The sequence below is a fragment of the Oncorhynchus tshawytscha genome, linkage group LG10, assembly GCF_018296145.1.
Source record: "Oncorhynchus tshawytscha isolate Ot180627B linkage group LG10, Otsh_v2.0, whole genome shotgun sequence".
In the NCBI taxonomy this organism is placed as follows: Eukaryota; Metazoa; Chordata; class Actinopteri; order Salmoniformes; family Salmonidae; genus Oncorhynchus; species Oncorhynchus tshawytscha.
Window position 1 is genome coordinate 47,054,526 of NC_056438.1, and position 25,128 is coordinate 47,079,653.

Below are 25,128 nucleotides of genomic sequence, written 5' to 3' on the forward strand. Positions count from 1 at the left end.
TGTTATGCATTGAAAACTGCAGTCTTTTCTTGCCTGGCAGTTTTTCAGTTATATTATCAGCCTAAATTATGACTGTCCAATCTACTTACCACATTATAAATAGCCTACTATCTTACATAAGTCTGAAAATGCGATGATAGATGCATGGAAGGTGAATTTTAAGGTAAAAAATTTGCTTCCCCAAACATGAAATTCACGTGCAGCCTGTGGGAGAGGGAAGAGTGAGAGACCCGACTACTGAAACCAAACTGTCTATCATATAGCAGTGCACGTGTCCAACCCCCACAACTGAATAGATAAGAAGGTATCATGAGTGCACGGCTTACAAAACAGAGCTGGGAGCTCTCCATGCAGAATGGGGCCCATATATATATATATATATATATATATATATATCCCAAGATTTTTTTCTCTCCCCAATCCCATTATCATTTATATCAATAATGCAACGGAGTTACTGGCCCAACGCTCTTAACTGCTAGGCTACCTGCCGCCCATCACAATGCGCCTTTTGATTGTCTACACCTGTCGACAAATGTGGGAACAATCCAAATGTGGACAAGAGCAGGACAACGGAAGCATGTTAGAACCAGGTATAAACGGGGCTAGTGACTTTTTTTTTTAAAACGCTGTCATGAGCCTCATTTATACTTGGTGCTAACATGCGCCTTTTGTACGGATCTTATCCACATTCAGATTGTGCCCGCATTGTAGCCATTGCATCTAGACATGATAGTAAAATGCACCTTTTATCTGTACACTGTGCTCACATTGTGCTACCTGTCAATGATTTTAGAGACGGGTATAATTATGATTTAAATGGTTTGACCATCCAGATCTGTTTACACTGGATTGATATCCAGATACCATGGGTCTCTGACTACCTCCGGGGGTGGTCAGGATAGATCTGATCACAATGCTTCTTTCAATCGTCTACACCTGTCTAAAAATGTGGGCACAATCAGAATGACAAAAGACTCATGTTAGAATGAGGTATAAACGGGGCTATGGAGGCGTCATATTGGTGATGGAGAACGTTGACCTTCGCTAGGAAATTTTATGGACTCATGCAGGAAGAAGTAGACCTAATATCCACTCTCAAAGCATTCTATAATTGTTTATGAATGAATCCTATCCTCATAAAATGTGTTTTGCCAGCGCTGCCAATTATTTTAGGTGGCCATCAAGTGTAGTTATGGACCCACATACTAAACAATTGTTATCTTGCTTTTAGGCCTATTGTACTTTTTATTTTATTTGTATTCACAGTCACTCACTCTGAATTTACTCACACCTAGTGTAAAATGTAGCCTATCAAATTCCCTATACAGTTCTAGGGTTATGAAGCAGTCAGACAGGACATCCCACATTCTTGTCCTCACACACATAAAGAGAAGAGACACTTGCCGTAGATTCTAAAACAAGTCTTTATTGGTCAATGTACAGAAAGTGCTGCCATTACCACCAAAGAGAAAGAAACCCCAAACATTTACAAAACAAAACAAAAATAATCATATATAAAATAACTGTCTTGTACTGTTTTTAAAGGGATTATATGCTAAACAGTTTATTTGTACTCCTCTATGACACGCATGGTGAGAATTTCAATTGCCTACTTCTCACGTTCTCGCTAGCCGCCTCCTCAAAACCCATTGGAGGAGAAGGTCAGAGGGGCAGGACCTCTGGCTTTCTCATCCAATGGGCTTTAAGAAGGAGGCGAGGACAGAGGATGTGAGGAGTGTGCAATTGAGATTCTCCCATGGTATAAAGATGGGGTGAAAGAAGGCAATGGTAGACGCGTCTCACAATGATAACATTACAACCACAGGCGTTAAGGCCGACGGGGGGGGAGTTCTAACCACTGCTACAGACATAAACATGTAACGGATGCAGTGTTTGGAGTGGCATTCTGGGAAATACAAGGGGTCAGAAACAAGGAGTTGGCTAGATTCAACTACAGCAGACATGTTATAGGCGACCAGAGAAGGAGCGAGAGGATCAATAGTTAGTTTTTTTACAGTGGGACTTCTGACAGAGGTGGCCTTGTCATAGAAAAACATAAGGGGTGTATCTCAATACTCAGTCTCTTTGACTCCTTTCCTTAATCTGTCTCGACATGAAATGGGCAGGTGGAAGCAGAATTCTGGTAGGCAAAGGCACCCACCAGTTTGCTTTCACCTTAACCTGTGTTTTTGATGGCAGGTGAAGGAAAGAAAACAAGGAGAGGAAGCCCCTTTAGCCCATTGAGATGTACCCAAAGAGAATGGGTGTGTTTGAGTGGTACGGCTAAAGCAACCGACTGTAGACGAAAGTCGAGGACTGAAGTCGTGGGAGGAGAAACTGCGACAGCCGAAAGTCGGACACTAATGTGGTTTTCAAACAGCAGATTAACATGGCAGTGTTGCCATTGTTAACTTTTTCTTTATAATGTCAAAATAAACATCTCCAACCCCCATATCACTCAAACTGAAATCAAATGTGCATACATTGTAGGCTACAATCAATTAGTGAGAGAGCCTAAAATATCGCACTCATTTGTATATATCTTGTTTGAGTCACTTTCTCGTGGGTTAAACAAAAACACCCTCATGATTGGTTGACAATAGAGCCTCCCACATTGCAGGAGCAAGTTAATGAAGAGCGACTGCAGAAACTTGCAGTCGACTGCAGTCTAAACTTCATTACCTTTTGATCACGTGATATTGGTAAAGTTAATGCAGGCGACATGTAGGCGCAAGTCAGACCATTTTTATTCTCATAATGTAACACACTTTGAAAGGCGGTGACCAATGCACCGACTTGACAAAAGTGATCCGCTCGAACGCGCCCAATGTGACAAGTTGTTTCTGCGCCCAGGCTGAAAATGCTAACCTGTCAAGCCAATAATAGTGGCTTGACAGGTTATGACTAAAGGGAGTTTATTTACCCCAACATTTGTTTGTCAGACGCTTACATGTGCATATTACGTGATTTAAACAACATATGGCGTGGACTTGAGATAATTTTTAATGTATGAAAGTTTGATTATTGGGTGAACTATCCCTTTAAGTGTCTACTCTCATACCCTCATCTCAGCCTCGGAAGTAGGTGGACACACGCAGGGACAGTCAATAGCAAACACAGAGATAGAAATGACCATGAGCGCTAAAGTCACCCTCAAGCACTAATCTAGGGTCAGTTGTCCATTTTTCCCTCCAAATGTTTAAAGTTAGGATTGAGGGAAGGTCATTTGATTCTAAATATGTGGTCAGGGGCAACTTGACTACTCAAAATGCCCCTGATGCAAGCACATTTGGACATACAGTTTGAGAAAAGATAGGTGAGAGACGAGGTGAATTATAGTTCAGCTATGCTACCTGCTATATACGCGTCACGAAGGATTTATAAAAACATACAGGAACTTCTCTCGCTTTTTCATATGTTCAAGAAAAAGAACCAGGCAGACAGAAAAAAAGGAGAATCTATCAAAATGTTCAAAATTTGTTTGTAAATACATCCTCTCTTATACCTCTGTTAATGACAATTTGTTAGTCTGTCTTTCAGAAGACGTAAAATAAACGTTTCCAAGATTTAAAACGAATAAAATATAATCTCCTAATCTAATGCAAACAAAAAATACTTTAAAAGTACAGTATTAAATTTGCAAAAAAAATCCACAATTTGTATTAATGGTAAAGAGCGGACGTACAATTTACAATGAACAATTTTCCAAGATCTTTTTGTATTAGTAACTCAAAAGCAATTGAGATAGATAACGGGGGAAAATCTGGTGTCCAATCTTTTGTGTCCAAACCCAGAAATAATTCAACACAGATGAACAAGCCATTGGATATAAGGTGGAAATGTGCTTGTGCAAATTTTCAATTGGCCCTATTGTGTTTTCAATGGCAGTCTTAAATAGGATCGAGCAGTTACACACAAATGGGAGAAATCAGCTCCACTGGCAAGAGAAGTGGACAATTGCTTATGGCTAGTCAACCTTTTTGGTTGTAATGCCTTAGTTTGACCAGAAGAGAGCAACATTTCATTTAAAAAAATGTGCCGTTTTCACAAATGATTGTGACTGCAGATTCTGTAGGTGTGTGTACATGCGTGACAGATCAATACGTTATCGAGGAGCTATCCCATTCCAGCTTGCTCTTCTGCTTTCCCTCCTTCTTCACTTCCCTCTCATCCTCCTCTTCCTCCTCTGTTTCATCACTGTCGCCTGACTCTGCACTCATGTCGCCTGCCTGCTCATCGTCCTCTTCCTCTTCCTCATCCTCTTCGTCTCTTACCACCTCCTCCACCGCCTGAGGCCCTCCGATGTGCAGGACGGGATAAAGTGAAACACTGAATTACTACTATTGTAGAAGACACCTCAAAGCTATTGATCAGAAAACATCTCTGTAGGTGATGTCTGGCCTTGCTACAAAACCTAAATCTAATACCAAAACAGAGTCAATGTGATACATGTCATAAAACCCCAACCACAAATCAACTCCTAGACATTCAACTAGACCCATTCAATCATTTCAAGTGCCATCGAGTTGATGTAGTTAGCAGTGCCTCCTTTGGGACATTCTTTGTATAATGTTCTCTCACCTCCATAGGGTTGACTGTGATGGTGAGGGTGGAGTCGTCCCAGTCCATCTTTGGGTCCTTGGCCCCGTCCTCCTCCCTCTTGGAGCCGTCCTGGTGGGTACTGTGGAGCCTGTAGATGCCCAGCACCACTATGACCACCAGGGCGGCGATACAGATCACTATCACCACCGTGGCAGCTGGAGGGGTGCCTGTGGGGGAGAAGTGTTTAAAGGGTAAAATTCACCTGAATTACAAGAAATGTGCTCTGTCCTCCCTACCTTTTGGAGATCACTCAGTACTCTGTGTGTGTGTGTGTGTGTGACACAGAGAGAGGGAGAGAGACAGTGTGTGTCTGTCTGTGTGTGTATGATCTGAAGGCGTAGCCCGGGGTTCCCCAACTGGCAGGCCGCAGGCCAAATTAGGCCCATGGGTGATTTTATTTGCCCCCCGCCCAAGTTGTCAGAGCAAAAAAAGTGATTTTAATTTTAGAAATCTGTTCCAAAGTATTCCCATGCATCTGTTTGGGCTTCTTGCGGGACAATTTGCAGCCTACAAATTTATTTATAATTATGTTCCGGCCCCCTGACCATCCGCTCAAGAAAGGATCCCTGGCTTAGCCTAATCTGGATCCCTTTCCAGTTCAACAAAACACACTCTCAAGCCTCTGATAGTAGCAGGGACCTTTTGCTCACCGTGTGTGTGTGTGGGTGCATGTGTACATTTGTGTGTCTGTGTGGGTGAACACTTCTGGATGCCTTACCTGAGATGTGGGAATTGAGAGTGTGCACCATCAGTGGATGATGCACAGGCCGCATGTACTGGGATTGGACAGCCATGTGATTGACATGCTCTACGGGTGCTGAGTTGTGGAGGACACTAATCTGAGGGCGGGACAAAGTAGATATCAGTCAGTATGGAGATGGCAATGATGTAGAGAAAGATAGATCGATGAGATAAAGGGTAAATGGGTCTGGTTGATGAGTGACGGTGCAGAAATGGGAAGAGAGACTGAGTGGTGAAGGGTGAGAGAAACGGAGAGAGGGGTGTAGAAAAAGGCAGGAAGACAGAGTGGCAGTGGTGGAGATGGGAGAATAGAGAGTGTGAGTGGGAAAGGGGTGAAACAGAAAAGGAAAGATGGATAAAGCTTCTTCCCTGACCTCCAGATTGAACTCGTTGCTGGTGTAGCGGCCGTTGAGCTCGGAGCAGGTGAGCCTGAACCTCCTGTTAGTCAGGGTCGCCGGGCGCCAGTTCCTATAGCGCACCTGCCTGAGGGCCTCCTCATAGTGGGCCATGGAGTCCACACCTGGGGGAAATGCATTTTTACCAAAGGTGTCCCTGGTGTTCCCAGCCATATATTGATGGTGTCCCTCAGGGCTCAATGCTGGGCCCAGCTCTAATAACTTCAAGAGCTTCTCATACCGTTACCAAGCAGGTGACACACAATAAGGAATTTATGTTCAGGTATGAAAAGTGTGATATGAATAATGATTCATAAATTGAAGTGTATACCATATATGGAGATGCCTGAGGTGGAGTTTGTGGCATCCAGGTGTTTCCCTATTAGGGAACTGTGGTGAATCTCCAGACTCTCATGCTCTGGATTGAGCTCCTCTCCGATCACCAGGACATCACAGTAATCCAGGTTGTGCATAACCTCCAGAACACCAGGTCTGTGGACTGTACACACACACACACACACACACACACACACACACACACACACATGAATGCTCACACACACACTTTTTAAACGCCGTGCTATATCAACACATATCCATGGTAACCACCCCACCCACCTGCGCTGAACGGCACACCGTCGCTCTTGGTTACAGTGCTGGTGATGCGCAGCTCCTTGAAGGGTGCCACACCCATGGCTCCACGCAGGTCAGCGGAAGGCTTGACGAGTCGATCTGAACCAGCGATGGTGATCCATGGCTCGCTGGGTGGCAGGACTATCACTACTGCCTTAATGTCTGGGATGGAGATGCATATGTCCTCCCCAAAACACCTGAGCAACCAAAAACAGGAGAGAGGGAGGGTGAAGAAGAAGGGATGAGGAGGAGAGCATGGAGATAGACATTAGACAATGCAGATAATGCAGAAAGAGCACTTTATTTTCTTCAGGTCATAATTGTTCTGGCTAGGGCAGTTTTGTAGATAATTGGCCTACATATAAGGAGTAATGGGTAAGAAAGACTACGGGAACATCACTGCCATCTGATACAAATCATATTGGAATCAAAAATGGCATAAATTGCATTGTGTGTCACTATTAATTTGTGCCTTCACCCAAGAGTATACTGACTACATACTCTTTCTGGTCCTAGCAATGAATGACTGGGCACTTTTCATTTTCATTTCAGAGATGAGAGACACATAATGTAGGGACAGATTGTGACGGAGGCAACTGTGAAAGTGGACTTCCAATGTTTGTCCAATTGTGATTGCAAGTTGTCTCTGTTGGCATAGAAGCTGCAGCTTTTCAATTTTTTTTGGGGGGGGGGAGTGATGCTGTTTTCAGACAGATGGCCCCAAGTTGGCCATTTCCAATAACACACACGCACACGCACACAGACGTAAGCACGCTTGGACATGCACCCGCCCACAGAAACACAGTCTCTCTCTGTTTATCCTATAAATGGCCTAATATAATGTAAACACACACTAATTATCACATTTTCTCATCAACACAATTTAACACCTAAGCCCACGGTTAACATGAAGCATAACCCCAAACAAAGAAACATTTAAGGAGTCATTACTTGTTTAATTCAGTGACTGTAGTAAAACAACTTTCAATCAAATAGTTCTATTCAGACCCTTTGCCATGAGACTCAAAATTGAGCTCCGGTGCATCCATCCTGTTTCCATTGATCATCCTTGAGATGTTTCTACAACTTGATTGGAGTCCACCTGTGGTAAATTCAATTGATTGGACATGATTTGGAAAGGCACACACCTGTCTATATAAGGTCCCACAGTTGACAGTGATGTCAGAGCTAAAAACCAAGCCATGAGGTCGAAATAATTTTCAGTAGAGCTCTGCGACAGGATTGTGTCGAGGCACAGATCTGGGGAAGGGTACCAACAAATTACTGCAGCATTGAAGGTCCCCAAGAACACTGGCATCCAGCATTCTTAAATGGGAGATGTTTGGAACCACCAAGACTCTTCCTAGAGCTAGCCACCTGGCCAAACTGAGCAATCGGGGGAGAAGAGCCTTGGTCAAGGAGGTGACCAAGAACCCGATGGTCACTCTGACAGAGCTCCAGAGTTCCTCTGTGGAGATGGGAGAACCAGACTCTCAGACCATGAGAAACAAGATTCTCTGGTGTGATGAAACCAAGATTTTACTCTTTGGCCTGAATGCCAAGCGTCAGGTCTGGAGGAAATCTGGCAGCATCCATACAGTGAAGCATGGTGGTGGCAGCATCATGCTGTGGGGATGTTTTTCAGCAGCAGGGACTGGGAGAACAGTCAGTATCGAGGGAAAGATGAACCGAGGGAAAGATGAATGGAACAAAGTACAGAGAGATCCTTGATGAAAACCTACCCCAGAGCACTCAGACTGGGGTGAAGGTTCACCTTCCAACAGAACAACGACCTTAAACACACAGCCAAGACAACGCAGGAGTGGCTTCGGGACATGTCTCTGAATGTCCTTGAGCAGCCCAGCCAGAGACCGGACTTGAAACCATTCGAACAACACTGGAGAGACCAGAAAATAGCTGTGCAGCGATGCTCCCCTTCCAACCTGACAGAGCTTGAGAGGATCTGCAGAGAAGAATGGGAGAAAATCCCCAAATACAATTGTGCCAAGCTTGTAGCCAAGAAAACCCAAGAAAACTCGAGTCTATAATCGCTGCCAAAGATGCTTCAACAAAGTACAGCGTAAAGAGGTTGAATACTTATGTAAATGTGATATATATATATAGATATATATATATATATTTTTTATTTTTTCTAAGTTTGCAAAAATTTTAATAATCCTGTTTTACTTTGTCATTATGGGCTATTGTGTGTAGATTTAAGAAGAAAAAAAACAATCAATTTTAGAATTAGGCTGTAATTGAACAATATGTGGAAAAAGTCCAGGGGTCTGAATACTTTCCAAATGCACTGAACAAAAAATATAAATGCAACATGTAAAGTCTTGGTCCCATGTTTCATGAGCTGAAATTAAAGATCCCAGACATTTTATATAGGCACAAAAACAATTTATTATAATTTGTTTTTACAAATTACATCCCTGTTAGTGAGCATTTCTCCTTTTTCACGGTAATCCATCCACCTGAAAGGTTTGGCATATCAAGAAGCTGATTAAACAGCATGATCGTTACACAGGTGCACCTTGTGCTGGGGATAATAAAAGGTCGCACAATGCCACAGATGTCTTAAATTGTGCAATTAGCATGCCGACTGCAGGAATGTCCATCAGAGCTGTTGCCAGAGAATTGAATGTACCGTAAGCCGCCTCAAATTTCGTTTTAGAGAATTTGGCAGTACGTCCAACCGGCCTAACAACCACAGAACACGTGCAACCACACCAGCCCAGGACCTCCACATCCAGTTTCGTCACCTGCGGGACCATCTGAGACCAGTCAACCGGACAGCTGAGGAGTATTTCTGTCTGTAATTAAAGGCCTTTTTGTGGGGAAAAAATCATTCTGATTGGCTGGGCCTAGCTCCCCAGTGGGTGGGTCTGGCATGCAAGTGCGTGGGGCTGCACCCATGTCCAGTCATGTGAAATTCATAGATTAGGACCAAATGTATTCATTTCAATCGACTGATTTCCTTAGATGAACTCTAACTCGGTAACATCTTTGAAATCCTTGCATGTTGCATTCATATTTTTGATCAAGTGGATCCTAAGGGCACCTTCTACCCAGAGCGAGGAGCTGTCCTGCCACCCAGGCAGTCTGGGTAAAACAAGCTGGCCATCATCCAGGTTCATTCCACTTTGAGAGGAGCAGAGTGAAGTCTCTCAGGATTAATGCCAACGCCGGCACCTAACGCCTTGAGTAATTACGCTTTTCAATGGTCGGTGAAAAGTGCTCTTCACTCACTCACTTATTAATTCATTTACTTTCCCGCGGTAATTAAGAACGGTCTTTTGTTTATATGATGACTGTCTGCTGCTTCTGGTTTACTAGCGAAAATACATTTGTCACCTTCGTGGTCTGTTTGAGCTGCTTTCCCATGGCAATTCCTTGCATCAAGACTAGGCCTACATTAAGCACGTATTAAGACACGTTGTTCTCCTTAACTACCTACCAGACTGGCGTGTAATGGGATGTCTGTATTTGTATGGCTAGGAAGTGTGTGTGTGTGTGTCGTGTGTGATTAGCTGATCTACGTAACTACCAAACAAACTCTGATTGGGAAGTGTGTGTGCATGCGTGCGTGCAGTGTGCACCTGCAATCGTGTGCGTGTTTCTTTTGATTAACACAATTGGCTGTAACTCCACAAACAATTACCCTGGAACAACATCAGTATAACTGCTAAACAAAGTTTGTGAGGAGTAGCATGCCCCATACTAAACTAAGGCCCTTGCTAAATAAATTCCATCTGACCAGCAAGGGGTTGTGTCCCAAATTACACCACATTCCCTACATAGTGCACTACTTTTCACGAGCGACTAGAGAATAGGGTGCCATTTGGGATGCATATCGGGGGCCTCTTGTCGTATGGAGCATTAAAGTGCCTGCTGAATAGGACAGGCCATCTCTCTTTATACGAGGCGGCTAGTTAGACTAAACCTATTACAGCTCCTGTGGCAGGAGTCCACTATCCACCACACAAGTCCAATTTGATTTGGCCGTCCCCCCCTTACTGCTTAACTGTGAACAGAATACACACACACACACCTTTTCCAACTTTTCTCTCCATCCTTTCTCATTCTCTCTCTTATTTGGGCCTACCTTAGTTTAGCAGTTGATTTCATTCCCGTATAGCTTCCAATTGGCTCCTTCACCCCCCCCCTCCTCTCCCCTGTAGCTATTCCCCAGGTCGTTGCCGTAAATGAGAATGTGTTCTCAGTCAACTTACCTGGTAAAATAAGGGTAACACAAATTATATCCCACGATCAACCTTGTTCTTTCTCTTCCACTCTCACTTCCTCTCTTGTATTGGGCCTGTATTTCTTTACCAATACATTTCATTAACTCCTATAAGACTGCACAATCTCAGCATACCATCTGTTCCTTTTACCTTTTCTCATTAGGCAATGGCGCAAACACCTGAGCTGTTAAAAACACTGTATGATGCTAAGTTTTCCTTTCTAAACTAAGTGCCCTCACACCAAAAGGAAGTATTACAATACAATTCTTTGTTCTTGAAATAGGTGACTAGAGGAGAGGGAGAGAAACACAGAGAGCGGATAACGGGAGAGAGAAGGATATTGAGCGAGAGGTAGACAGAAAATGGGCCAGCCAGTCACCCACCCAGACAGTCTTAACAGCACTATATTCCTCTCATGATCAACCTTCCTTCTCGTAGTGCTCTCTGGCGTGAGGAACCCTGACACTGCAGATTGCCTTTCATGGCCGTCATTCATATCCTCGTCATCAGCAATTGCCACGTCGGCCCAGGCTACCACAGCTCCAAGGCAACCGGGGCGCCACGGCAACCCGGCTGTCCTCTCAGCCATTAACGAGGGGAGAGATAAAGAGAGGGAAGCGACGCTGATTAGCATATCAGACACGGAGAGAGCACAGGCTTAGACGGGCACACACACACACACGCACACACAGCCTGGAACACACTAGACACTGATCTCAATGCCACACCAGACGTACACACACACTGACCCTGAGGACACATACAGAGAAAAAGCAGAGCCTCAGATGCGCCAACACCATGGGCTGTATTGCTTACACATATACACACACACACACACTGACCACTGAGGACATTCAGTTCAAAGAGTTCCTTTAACTCAGTAGATTCTCTCTTTTCTCTCACTGTCCCGCCATCAAAACATGTTCCCCTTCAATCGCCTCTCTCTTTCACCTCCTTCCCCAGATAACAGCATTTGTTTACCTCTGTAAACAAAATGCACAGCTATGCACTATTCTGTGACCAGGCGAAAAAATCTTTCCAAGCCAAACCTTCATACCATAACCGCTAACTGCTACACACAGCCTACATCGTTCCACCATAATAGCTAACGTCATAGTCAACATAGCTACTGAAACTAATGCATTAGTAAACACACTACAATCATGCAGTACAGTGTACAGCAAGCAGTTTAGCAGTTACACCGGCAGGCCCCCGGTGGCAATAAATTAATAAAACCAAAAGCTTACCTTGACTTGGAAGATTTCCAGTGGTGGATAGCCAGCTAGCTAACATGGCATCCCTCTCTGTTTGAGCCGGGTGTTTGAGTAGGATAAACTAGATGAAATATTTACGTTTTTGGGCGACCTGACCAAGTTCACATAGAAATGTGTATTATAGATCTGTCATTATCATTGAAAGCAAGTTTAGGTAGTATTAGATCTGATCTATGTGCGCTATTTCTATGCTTCCCGTTCTTACATTTCATTTTTGCGTCTTTTACGTTCGGTTTTATACCCCAGCTCCAAACTGAAAATACAATATTTTTGGTTATGGAAAATATATTTCACAGCTGTTTAGATGGTACAATGATTCTTCACACTATAGTTGCTTGTTTTGTCACAAACTGAAATGTTTTATATAGTGCACCTTCCAAGTGAAAGTGAAAAAAAAATACAACAAAATATAGCTAGCTCTCTCTCTCCCTCTCTTGCTTCTCCTTAATTTTTGAAAAAATTAAATCTATTAAAATCTATTCACCTACTGTATTGTCAACTACTCACCACATTGTGTGCACTGCAGTGCTAGCTAGCTGTAGCTTATGCTTCCAGTACTAGATTCATTCTCTGGTTCTTTGATTGGGTGGACAACCTGTCAGTTCATGCTGCAAGAGCTCTGACAGCCCACTTTCTGATTTTCTCAAATTTTGTATATGTTTGATACGGAATGTTATCCGATCTTTAGCCAAAACCTAATATTAGAGAGTTTACAAAGAACACCATTTTTTAAATACTTATTTCATTTATTTAAATAACTAAATTAACAATTCCCCTGTGTGAAAAAGTAACTGCCCCCCTTATACTCAATTACTGCCTTAAAAATGATAACTTTTTGAATGTTCCACAATTTAGATTTTTTATGAAATTCACTGAGGAGGATGGTCCTCCCCTTCCTCCTCTGAGGAGCCTTTACACAAATGATACTTGCATGCGTCTCTGTGACCTTGTGGTCCTATAGTTCAAAGGGGTTTAAATGTATGGTTGGGTGCAATAAATGTTTCTGTAGCCTATGTGAAAGAGAGAGAGAGACCGAGAGACAGGTTGAGGAGTGTGAACGTGTGTGTGTGTGTGTGTGTGTGTGTGAGACAGACTAAGGGTGTGCGCGTTTGTGCGCCCGCATACACATTGTTGGATTCCATACTCACTGTACGGTGGTGGTGATGTGTAGCCGTCTGAGGCCTGCTGTGGGGAACTGGCGTGAGTTGATGTAGGAGACCTTGGCCATGGCTGTGTTGACACTCTCCAGGTCCTCTCCCTCCATCACCAGCACAGACTGGGCCGGGTTAAAGTGAAACTGCACACACAGAGGAACACCTGAATCAACTGATATAAGAGGGTAAGTGTCTGAGTGTTTCATGCACACAATACATGACCAAAAGTATGTGGACACCTGCTTGTCGAACATCTCAATCCAAAATCATGGGCATTAATATGGAGTTGGTCCACCCTTTGCTGCAATAACAGCCTGCACGCTTCTGGGAAGGCTTTCCACTAGATGTATGAATATTGTTGCGGACCCTTGCTTCCATTCAGCCACAAGAGCATTAGTCATGTCGAGCACTGATGTTAGGCAATTAGGCCTGGCTCACAGTCGGCGTTCCACTTCATCCCAAAGGTGTAGATGGGGTTGAGGTCATGGTTCTGTGCAGGCCAATCAAGTTCTTCAATACCGATCTTGACAAACCATTTCTGTATGGACCTCGCTTTGTGCACGGGGGGCATTGTCATGCTGAAACAGGAAAGGGCCTTCCCCAAACTGTTGCCACAAAGTTGAAAGCACAGGATCGTCTAGAATGTCATTGTATGCTGTAGCGTTAAGATTTCGCTTCACTGGAACTAAGGGGCCTAGACCGAAGCATGAATAACAGCTCCAGACCATTATTCCTCCTCCACCAAACTTTACAGTTTGCAATATACATTCGGACAGGTAGCGTTCCCCTGGCATCTGCCAAACCCAGTTTGTCCGTTGCACTCCCAGATGGTGAAGCATGATTCATCACTCCAGAGAATGCGTTTCCACTGCTCCAATGGCGCCGAGCTTTACCCCCCTCCAGCCCACGCTTGGCATTGCGCATGGTGATTTTAGGCTTGTGTGCAGCTGCTCGGCCATGGAAACCCATTTCATAAAGCTCCCGACGAACAGTTATTGTCCTGATGTTGCTTCCAGAGGCAGTTTGGAAGTCTTTAGTGAATGTTGCAAAGTGCTATACACTTCAGCACTTGGCGGTCCCGTTCTGTGAGCTCGTGTGATCACTTAGTCACGGTAATTAGGCTTCTCCAAGCTCTGATGCTGCTGATGGCCATTAGTAGCCTACCGAACGTGCGAACTGTCTGGTACTCAGCACTCTTGTCCCTCTAATCACTCTGATGTCAATGCCAATGTGATCGAAAATCTTATCAAACACTTCACGAGGGCCCATTGTCATGGAAATCAGTACTGAGAGAGACTTGGTCATTTCTTCAATCAATCATCTTTATTTAATATCGATTAATTATCGCAATAATGAAACCGTCAGCCCAACAGTCTTGTTATGACTGTTAGGCTGAGAGCCTACCCTTTACAGACAATGCACAGTTTATATAGCTGATACCAAGATTGCTTAGTCAGTCATTTCTAACCTTCCCATAAGCCACCTTGGTTATCTACACAGGATGGTGTTTTACTTAGTTTCCCAGATACCAGGAAGATGAGACAATGAGGCATTGTTCTACTCCTATCCCAGTTATAACCACCCCACATCCTGTCACTGGAATGCCAGCTGTAGGTTTTATCACCAGGAAGCTAGAGTGGACGCCATAAAACTCAGCATTAGCAGGACAGAAGTATCTTACTGTTTAAGTAAATAATTGTTTCATATCCAACAAATAAGGTGAATTCATAATTTTTCTGTCACAACATGAGCTCATGTTGTGCAACATTTCTATAGGCTGTCACGTTGGCATGAAGGATCGGGAGACAGATGCAGGAATGCGTAATAGTTTTTTAAATTTAGTGTAAAGGCACGGGGACGAAGACCAAACAAACACGTAACAAAAACACAGGTTTAAAACCCAAACAAAAGAGCGAGGAGTACCTTGAATAAATAACACATGCGCACAATGATTAACACACGGGACGAGACCTGTAATCATCTGTGCAATCCACAAGGGCACGAAAGCCAAAATACACAGCACAGGTACTCACGCACCAACTAACAATAATCGACAGCACCATGGGGAACAAAGGACACATATATATATATATAAATACAATCAGTGGGAATAGGGGCCAGGTGTTTGCAATGAAGGTTCCAGAGGGATCTGTGACATTGGCTATGCAAATGCAGAGAAAACAGTTTTGATGGCCTCTAATAAAATCAGGAGGATCCCATCGGCTTTCTATAGGCTAGGCCTACTATATTAACTCATCAATTTCCAAGCTTTGCATCACATCTAAAGTGGCCAAACAACTTCTTAAAATGAAGCACATGAATCTGCTTTATAACCGCTGTAGAGCCTAACTGGCATACATAAGCAGCGTTTGAAGTTTGGGGAAGATCATTTTCCCCATAAAAATGAACCTTTATAAGAGAGCCAAGAGTGTGCAAAGCTGTCATCGAGGCAAAACGGTGGCTACTTTGAAGAATCTCAAATATAAAATATATTTGGATTTGTTTAACCCTTTTTTGGTTACTACATGATTCCATATGTGTTATTTCATAGTTTTAATATCTTCCCTATTATTCTACAATGTAGAAAATAGTCAAATAAAGAAAAACCCTTGAATGTGTAGGTGTGTCCAAACTTTTGACTGGTACTGTATAGTGTATCTGCGTGTGTTTGCCCCAGTGGCTCACCTTGATATCCTTGCCCAGGCTCTCCAGTGAGTTGATGTCCAGTCCTTCCTTACAGGCCTGTAGACAGGAGATGACCTTCTGGGTCTCTATCTTGCCTGGCCGGATGGTCAGACCTGACAGACTTCCCCGGAAGTACTGGGTGAACCGCGGGTTGGACACCTCACCACCTAGGGAGGACAAGAGGAATATTCTTTTTGTTCAGTTCAAAAGGTGCAATATTGTACAGTCAAGTGGTGGACAATGATTAAGGAGAAGACAATCTGTGCTTCTACACCTGCATTGCTTGCTGTTTGGGGTTTTAGGCTGGGTTTCTGTACAGCACTTTGAGATATCAGCTGATGTGCGAAGGGCTATATAAATACATTTGATTTGATTTGTTCTGAAAGCACAGTGCAATGAAAGTATTATGGAGCATGCCTCTATTATAATAGTAGGAACATGCTTTGGTCATTCTTAATTTTACAGTATTTTACTTTATTTACTTAGTTGAAGCTAGAAATAACACTAGTAAAAGAGATGAACCTATATAACTTACCTTTCAACAAGACTTAGCTATTTAAACAATGGCTAACACAGTTACCTTTGTTTTTGCGTCACTTCCTAGTAGGTCGAAACATCAAGTAAATACCAACTGAAACAGGACTGTGAAATAAAGACAGTAGCGTGACTATGGAAATGATAGCCCGTTTTGTTTATCAGCTTCCATCTGCTCTCCCCACTCTTTTTAAAAAATGACTTTCAAAACAACAAAATAAAATGTCCAATCTGAGGTAGATTTGGGCTCAGAGCAGAGGGACACTAGGCCTTCAATAAAAATAACTAGCGTCGTCTTTTTTAGGCAAGTGTGTGTTTTTCTTCTTTGATTCACTGGCAGATGGTGCTAGCAGTTTGCTAGTCGTTAACGGTCCCCGAGCCGTGTCTCTTGCTGACATACTCAAGTGTTCTCGCCGCCGCCTGCACCAGCCTGATTTTTTTTATTATTTTATATTTTCCCAGACAGATGTTATCAATTAAGTGTTGTGGCACCGAAGCACAGAGCGAGAGAGTGTGTTTTCGGGCTTATTTCGGTCTCGTCCCCCCCAAAGAGGAGAATTTGAACAAGGAGACATTCAGCATTTAGGCTTCAGTGCTAACATATGCGATTTTTACACACCTGGCTGCATAATATTTACACCTGCAGTAAGAAAGATTAGCAATTAAGTTGAAATGGATTGTTTGAACAAGTTGTATTAGGAAATTAGAGAAGGTTCAGGATTTTTTTTTATGGTTTAGAAGAGGCTTCTATCGCAGTAGGCCTGAGGCCAGCCAGAGTCTGTCTGCCCTAAACTTCCCCAACTTCCCTGACATTGCACAGAGAAACTGCTTGTCTACTCTCCATAAGAAGAGCACCATACAGAGCAATCTCAATAAACGGTTTTCTCACGAAAATGGACAAAACAAACCATATTCTGCTGTTCTCGTCACAAGTCACATGTCTTGTTTTGCTTAGGGCGTGTTAAGGTCAGGGCTGGTGCCTTTTCATTCCTTGTGTCTCTTCATTACGTTGTTGATTGCGTGCAGGGTGGTTGGGGGGGGGGTGAGAGAAAGGCAATCCTGTTCACTAATGGTCTGCAAAGTTATCAGTTGCAGCTTAGTGAAGCTTAGAGCAGCTTCATTGGGATGTAATAGCCAGAGAACTTGTACTCCATTCAGGCTGGCTTAATCCCTTCTTCAGGGCTTTCTCACACAATCACAGATTCATGGAAAGAGAGAGGGAAAAGAGGGGAAAAAAAGAGAACTGCAACCAGGAGCCAGATTTAAAATAAATTCAGACGACACCGAAATGCTGCTGACGTTGGACCTCGAGCGTGGCTCATGGGATTCAGCTGTATCCATCTGTCCCCCAGCTGACACATTTATATAATTATTATTTTGATCATAAAAGCGATGTTAAGTAGTGCTTCTTCATTCAAATGGATTCATTAGTCCCCTCTTTTCAAGCGGCTGGAATTGACAGCCTGTGCTTCCTGTTTGATGTCTCCAAGCTTGAGCCTCTCTCTCTCTCTGTGTCTCTGTGTGTGTCTGTGTCTCTCTGTGTCTGTCTGTGCTCCTGCTGCAAGCTCTCTTAGTCTTACGTTGGTGAGTGTTTAATCACTGTCTTGGACTGGATAAGGGAAACTGACTCATCCCTATGGTAACAGGCAAGGCATTCTGAAACATAAAACACTACGTGACTACCTAAAGTCCTGGTCAATTGAAACCAATAAACAGTTGTTCCTGGGATACGGAAAACCACATTATTCTTGGTCTGTGAGGAAACATGTCCAAATCAAAGGAAAATGATGTGACTCCTCCCCTCCCCTTATTTTACAGTAAAAAATACAGAAATTCTATAGGTACGCTGTGCATATTAGGACAGTCACAGAGTCGGTATGGACACCGGACCCTATACAGGAGTCTATAATGACCTTGCCAGCAGGCACCCACTGTCAGCTGGGTGTCAATTGATGAGGGATGGATGGGCCAATCGTCGGTCACCAGGTAGGGTTCGTAGGTTACGCCATCTACGAAGAGAATCACGGCAGGGAACTCCACATTGATCACGTAGTAGTGCCACTCCTTGTCACAGATCTGTAAGACATAGGGACATGCTGTTAGCATTGAGTTAAACCAATGAGCTGTGTAGCTCTGGGTTTGTTGAGAAGTTAATTAAGCACAGTATTTGTATTTATTATGGATCCCCATTAGCTGCAGGCAGGGCAGCAGCTACTCTTTCTGGGGTCCAGCAAAGTTAAGGCAGTTAATACAATTTAAAAAAACATTACAATACATTCACAACAGATTTCACAACACATTAAGTGTGTGCCCTCAGGCCACTACTCTACTACCACATATCTACAACACAAAATCCATGTGTATGTGTGTATATAGTGCATATAGTATTGTGTGTGTGTCTCTTCACAGTCCCCGCTATTCCATAAGGTGTATTTTTATCTTTAAAAAAAACAAACATCTAATGTATGGCTTGCATGAGCCGCCGTGCTACCCTATTCTGAGCCAATTGCAATTTTCCTAACTCCGACTGAACAGTAGTCCAGGTGTGTCAAAACTAGGGCCTGCCTTGTTCTTGTTGATAGAGCTGTGATGAAGGCAGAGCAGCCCTGTATTCTGTACAGCTAATGTTGTATCAATATGTTTTGACGATGACAGTTTTACAATCCAGGGTTTACATCAAGAAGTTTAGTCACCTCAACTTGCTCACGTTCCACATTATTCATTACCAGATTTAGTTGAGGTTTAGGTGAATGATTAGAAATATTTATGACTATCTTATTCCTCGCCACCCATTCTGAAACTGACTGCAGCTCTTTGATAAGTGTTGCAGTGATTTTAGTCGCTGTAGTAGCTAAAGTGTATAGTGTCGAGTCATCCGCATACATAGACACACTAGCTTTACCCTTACTATTATTAGGTAGCAAAATTACTTTTCCTTCCCTCCAGGCCTGAGGGCACACACTTTCTACTAGGCTTAAATTGAAGATACGGCAATTATTAGTGGCAATATCGTCTGCTATTATCCTCAGTAATTTTCCATTCCAGTTGTCAGACCCTGGTGGCTTGTCATTGTTGATGGACAAACCTTTTAATTTTTTAATTTTTTTAACTCGTCCGCACTCACTTTACGGAATTCAAAATTACAATGCTTGTCATTTGCCAAAATGTCTAAAAACCTGTTTTTGCTTTGTCATAATGGGGTATTATGTGTAGATTGATGAGGGGATAAAAACAATTTGATCAATTTTAGATTTATTGCTACCACTGTATTATCTAAGTGAGTTTATCTAAGTGAATGTCATCTGTTACTAGCAAATTATTGATTTCATGAACCTTGTTTCTTAAGATACATATGTTAACGTGGGCTGTTTTTAGCACTTTTCTGGGATGCTTGATTGTTTTCATTGCTTACCGGGAAGCTTAGTGGAGGTAGACATGCTCATGTTATTTATGTTAGTGCAGGGTGAGCTGCACACAGTGGACTTCCTACTAGGGCACACCGCCTCAGTGCTAACAGTATAACTCTGGTCCATAGGCACATGATTACTGCATACAATAGCTGTGGGATCAGCAGAGGCATTCTGGGCAGTAAGAGGGACATACATTAGGTTACTAACATTGTGTCTTCTAACGCCCCTGGTGTAATGTACTTTTGCTGAAGCATTATGACAACTCCGTGACACAATGGTAGAGATTAACTGAGCTAGGCTTGGGTCATTGATAAGTTATTGTCTCAACGCAGCCTTATAATGATGTGAAAGGATCCAGAAACACAATTGATTTGGGTGGATGTTTTACTAGAAGTAGCTGTAACAGGGTGAAAATTACCCAGAGACTGGGAAGCCATTTTAAAGGGGAACATCACCCACTGATTTGGCCTGATTTTTTTGGGCTTGTGTGAATGTGATTATCATTGGATTCAATAAGATATAATACTGTAACAAACCAGCCCACAGACCTGGTGCAAGCACTTCAAAGTTGGTCACTTCTATGGGGACTGTGGTTAGTGCACTTGCCTTGGGAACTGATGTTTGTGAGTCCTTAGGTCAGCCCCACAAATTCATCGCAATATCATAATAATGCACCTGGGTTTCACACTTTACTGTCTTTCATATCGCTGTGGACAATATTTCATGAATTAACTACTTATTTGCGGTTATCATGAAGCCCAAATCCAATAACGCTTGTTTGGCAGTCTCCCTCCCACCCTCGGTAATGAAAAACACATTAAACTTCATTCAGATTCATCCCGCTCCCCTCTTGATTATTTGTTGTCTGTTTTGGGATAATTAATTAAGTTTAACTTTAATGAGTTGCTCATTAAGGGAACATCGATTTACGAGCGTTGAGTCAGGGGACCGTCGCAAAACTTTTTCATCAAGCCTAAAACACTTGCTCACCTTTGGTGGTTCAGTCTCCCCAGAAGCAGAATCAAAGCCTGTCAAATCCAGCCCAGCAGTCAGTCAAGGGCCAGCCAATCGAAAGGAAATTGACCCAGCTCAGCTCTTATAATAGTGTTCTGTTCCCCCCTGGTGAGTATCTAGTGCTGATACAGTTCCAGGGAGAAGTTGGCCTATATCGCTGATCTTGGATCAGCTTTCAACTCCCCAACTGGGAGTCGTAACTGTCAGGGGGTACATCGCAAAACTGACCTTGGATTAGAGGTTAAAGAGAGATTGAGTCTTACATGGCTGACCTCTATTGTGGAGGGAGATAACTGTCAAATAGCAGTAGTACAGTACTATATGATTGAGACATTTAAACGTGTTAACCCTCGCAAGGCTGCAGGCCCAGACGGCATCCCCAGCCGCGCCCTCAGAGCATGCGCAGACCAGCTGGCCGGTGTGTTTACGGACATATTCAACCAATCCCTATACCAGTCTGCTGTTCCCACATGCTTCAAGAGGGCCACCATTGTTCCTGTTCCCAAGAAAGCTAAGGTAACTGAGCTAAACGACTACCGCCCGTAGCACTCACATCCGTCATCATGAAGTGCTTTGAGAGACTAGTCAAGGACCATATCACCTCCACCCTACCTGACACCCTTGACCCTCTCCAATTTGCTTACCGCCCAAATAGGTCCACAGACGATGCAATCTCAACCACACTGCACACTGCCCTAACCCATCTGGACAAGAGGAATACCTATGTGAGAATGCTGTTCATCGACTACAGCTCGGCATTCAACACCATAGTACCCTCCAAGCTCGTCATCAAGCTCGAGACCCTGGGTCTCGACCCCGCCCTGTGCAACTGGGTACTGGACTTCCTGACGGGCCGCCCCCAGGTGGTGAGGGTAGGCAACAACATCTCCTCCCCGCTGATCCTCAACACTGGGGCCCCACAAGGGTGCGTTCTGAGCCCCCTCCTGTACTCCCTGTTCACCCACGACTGCGTGGCCATGCACGCCTCCAACTCAATCATCAAGTTTGCGGACGACACAACAGTGGTAGGCTTGATTACCAACAACGACGAGACGGCCTACAGGGAGGAGGTGAGGGCCCTCGGAGTGTGGTGTCAGGAAAATAACCTCACACTCAACGTCAACAAAACTAAGGAGATGATTGTGGACTTCAGGAAACAGCAGAGGGAACACCCCCATCCACATCGATGGAACAGTAGTGGAGAGGGTAGCAAGTTTTAAGTTCCTCGGCATACACATCACAGACAAACTGAATTGGTCCACTCACACAGACAGCATCGTGAGGAAGGCGCAGCAGCGCCTCTTCAACCTCAGGAGGCTGAAGAAATTTGGCTTGTCACCAAAAGCACTCACAAACTTCTACAGATGCACAATCGAGAGCATCCTGGCGGGCTGTATCACCGCCTGGTATGGCAACTGCACCGCCCTCAACCGTAAGGCTCTCCAGAGGGTAGTGAGGTCTGCACAACGCATCACCGGGGGCAAACTACCTGCCCTCCAGGACACCTACACCACCCGATGCTACAGGAAGGCCATAAAGATCATCAAGGACATCAACCACCCGAGCCACTGCCTGTTCACCCCGCTGTCATCCAGAAGGCGAGGTCAGTACAGGTGCATCAAAGCTGGGACCGAGAGACTGAAAAACAGCTTCTATCTCAAGGCCATCAGACTGTTAAACAGCCACCACTAACATTGAGTGGCTACTGCCAACACACTGTCAATGACACTGACTCTACTCCAGCCACTTTAATCATGGGAATTGATGGGAAATGATGTAAATATATCACTAGCCACTTTAAACAATGCTACCTTATATAATGTTACTTACCCTACATTGTTCATCTCATATGCATACGTTGATACTGTACTCTATATCATCGACTGCATCCTTATGTAATACATGTATCACTAGCCACTTTAACTATGCCACTTGGTTTACATACTTATCTCATATGTATATACTGTACTCGATATCATCTACTGTATCTTGCCTATGCTGCTCTGTACCATCACTCATTCATATATCCTTATGTACATATTCTTTATCCCCTTACACTGTGTATAAGACAGTAGTTTTTTTTTGGAATTGTTAGTTAGATTACTTGCTCGTTATTACTGCATTGTCGGAACTAGAAGCACAAGCATTTCGCTACACTCGCATTAACATCTGCTAACCATGTGTATGTGACAAATAAAATTTGATTTGATTTGATTTGATTGAAAAATGTCTAGTAGTTCAGACCGCTCTGGATAGAAGCCCCCAAGCACAAAGCTAGGATCAACCCATTATCATTAGGAAGTACAACACAGACATTGCCTTAGATCAGAAGTTGAGGGGTAACTTCATTCTATTATATGAACTATATATATATATATATGGAGGGAGATTGCTGTCAAACAGTCTAACAGTGTGTTTGTAGATGTCTCCCTAGTGCTCTGAGAGGTTTATCATTCAAGTAATGCACTCTCATGCTGCTACTGATTACCAGTCAGCCATGAACAACCTCTCCCCTCAGTGCACAACGCAGGGAGGAAGGGCTAACTCCTTCCCCGATGCCTCGCACACTCAGGAAGCCTTTCATGCTCACAAACTTGAGGCATCATTTTAAATGATTTTTTTGTTGTATTTCTTTAACCAGGTTGAGTAATACCGTACGAGGTTCCTCGCTGTCGTTAAACAATGATACACTATCCATGTGGCCACAGGTGGGCTCGTATGCCTACATACAGATGTCGGACCTTAACTTGATCACTCTTTAACCGCAGAGAATTTTTCTGCTGCACCAGGAAATTCTAATGAGCTTCGTGATTTAGATAAATTCCCTGAAAATGAGTAGTTATTTCTTCTCTCCATGTGGGGGCAGTCAAGGCATTGGGATCAGGACTTGCTATCAAAATAATTTTCTCTCTCGCTCGCTCAAACGCTAGGACTAGGTCCTATTACTGCAACATTCAAATGTACAAAGATCTATCTGGAATGCAGCCATACACATCAACACCTAAACTGTGGCCTATGAACATTAATTGCCTATAATAATCAGATGTAAAGACAAGATGAAAAGGACAATAGCGAAGTAGAAAACCACGCAAAAAAACGCTGCCCATGATGTGATCTACAGTATAAACTATGTTATCGAAAAAGACGACATCTTAAGATTTCTTGTAAACCTAAGGTTACAAATCAACTGTCAAAATTGAGTGCAATCGTGACCTGGGGTGGTCCAGCAGTTAGTGCTGCTGCCTTCAGCATGCACATATAGGCCATATTGTGTCGGCGTGGGTTCGATTCTGGCCCATGCCCATCTGGCACATGCCCATAACTCAATCCCCCCGATTGACTTGATTTAGTTACATATTTCAAATATGGACAGTCCAGGGATATTTTACTCCCGGTGTTGATAAATGGCCATACCAGACACATCATGTCATAAAAAGACAGTTATGTTTAATGGATAATGTACAGTGCCTTCAAAAAGTATTTATTTCCCTTGAGTAATTCCACATTTTGTTGCGTTACAACCTGAATACATAATTTTTTACATTTTCCATCTCCTTCTACCCCACAATGACAAAGTGAAAAACATATTTTGTGTTTTCACATTTATTGAAACATACAGAAATATCTCATTTACATAAGTATACACACTCCTGAGGCAATACATGTTAGAATCACCTTTGGCAGCGATTATAGCTGTGAGTCTTTCTGGGTAAGTCTCTAAGAGCTTTGCACACCTGGATCGTACAACATTTGCATAGTATTCTTGAAAAAATTCTTCAAGCTTTGTCAAGTTGGTTGTTGATCATTGCTAGACAGCCAGTCAAAACTGTCACTAGGCCACTCAGGAACATTCAATGTCATCTTGGTAAGCAACTCCAGTGTCCACTGAGTGGAAAAAACATGAAGAAAACCTGCTCTTTCCATGAAATAGACTGACCAGGTGAATCCAGCTGAAAGCTATGGTCCCTTAATGATGTCCCTTGTTAAATCCACTTCAATCAGAGTAGATGAAGGGGAGGAGACAGGTTCAATAAGGATTTTTAAGTGTATCAAGAATGGTCCATCACCCAAAGGCCATCCAGCCAACTTGACACAAATGTGGGAAGCATTGGAGTCAACATGGGCTAGCATCTCTGTGGAACGCTTTTGACACCTTGTAGAGTCCATGACTAATTGAGGCTGTTCTGAGCAACTCAATATTAGGAAGGTGTTCGTAATGTAATGTACACTCAGTGTATATTTAGAAAATGACATAATTAGTCATGCTATCCTGTGTTTTACTGCTTAACAAATAGTCTCGTTATATGCTGGTGTTTTTTTCTAACCTGATACCAACTTGTCTTTATGTGACTTAGTCATAAGACTCGGCGTATAGCTAAGATCCGTTAGGTGCGACCGCAGCATGTGAGACATCCCCTGAGTTTACTATCTGC

The 25,128-nt window shown here is 43.3% G+C and overlaps 1 protein-coding gene across 2 annotated transcripts in view; it reads right to left on the bottom strand.

Moving 5' to 3' along the window:
- Nucleotides 1–1,409: 1,409 nt before the first annotated feature.
- Nucleotides 1,410–25,128, bottom strand: part of LOC112260328 (calsyntenin-2) — a 283,471-nt gene continuing 259,752 nt past the window's right edge. For both annotated transcript variants that reach the window (XM_024435349.2, XM_042328627.1), the window contains 9 exons: nt 18,185–18,347; nt 15,738–15,904; nt 13,047–13,195; nt 6,360–6,571; nt 6,073–6,240; nt 5,721–5,866; nt 5,324–5,444; nt 4,585–4,772; nt 1,410–4,292 (listed from right to left, as the gene is read on the bottom strand). In XM_024435349.2, coding sequence (XP_024291117.1) covers nt 4,101–4,292; nt 4,585–4,772; nt 5,324–5,444; nt 5,721–5,866; nt 6,073–6,240; nt 6,360–6,571; nt 13,047–13,195; nt 15,738–15,904; nt 18,185–18,347 — 1,506 coding nt within the window. In that variant the 3' untranslated portion in view covers nt 1,410–4,100. The remainder of the gene's footprint in view (nt 4,293–4,584; nt 4,773–5,323; nt 5,445–5,720; nt 5,867–6,072; nt 6,241–6,359; nt 6,572–13,046; nt 13,196–15,737; nt 15,905–18,184; nt 18,348–25,128) is intronic.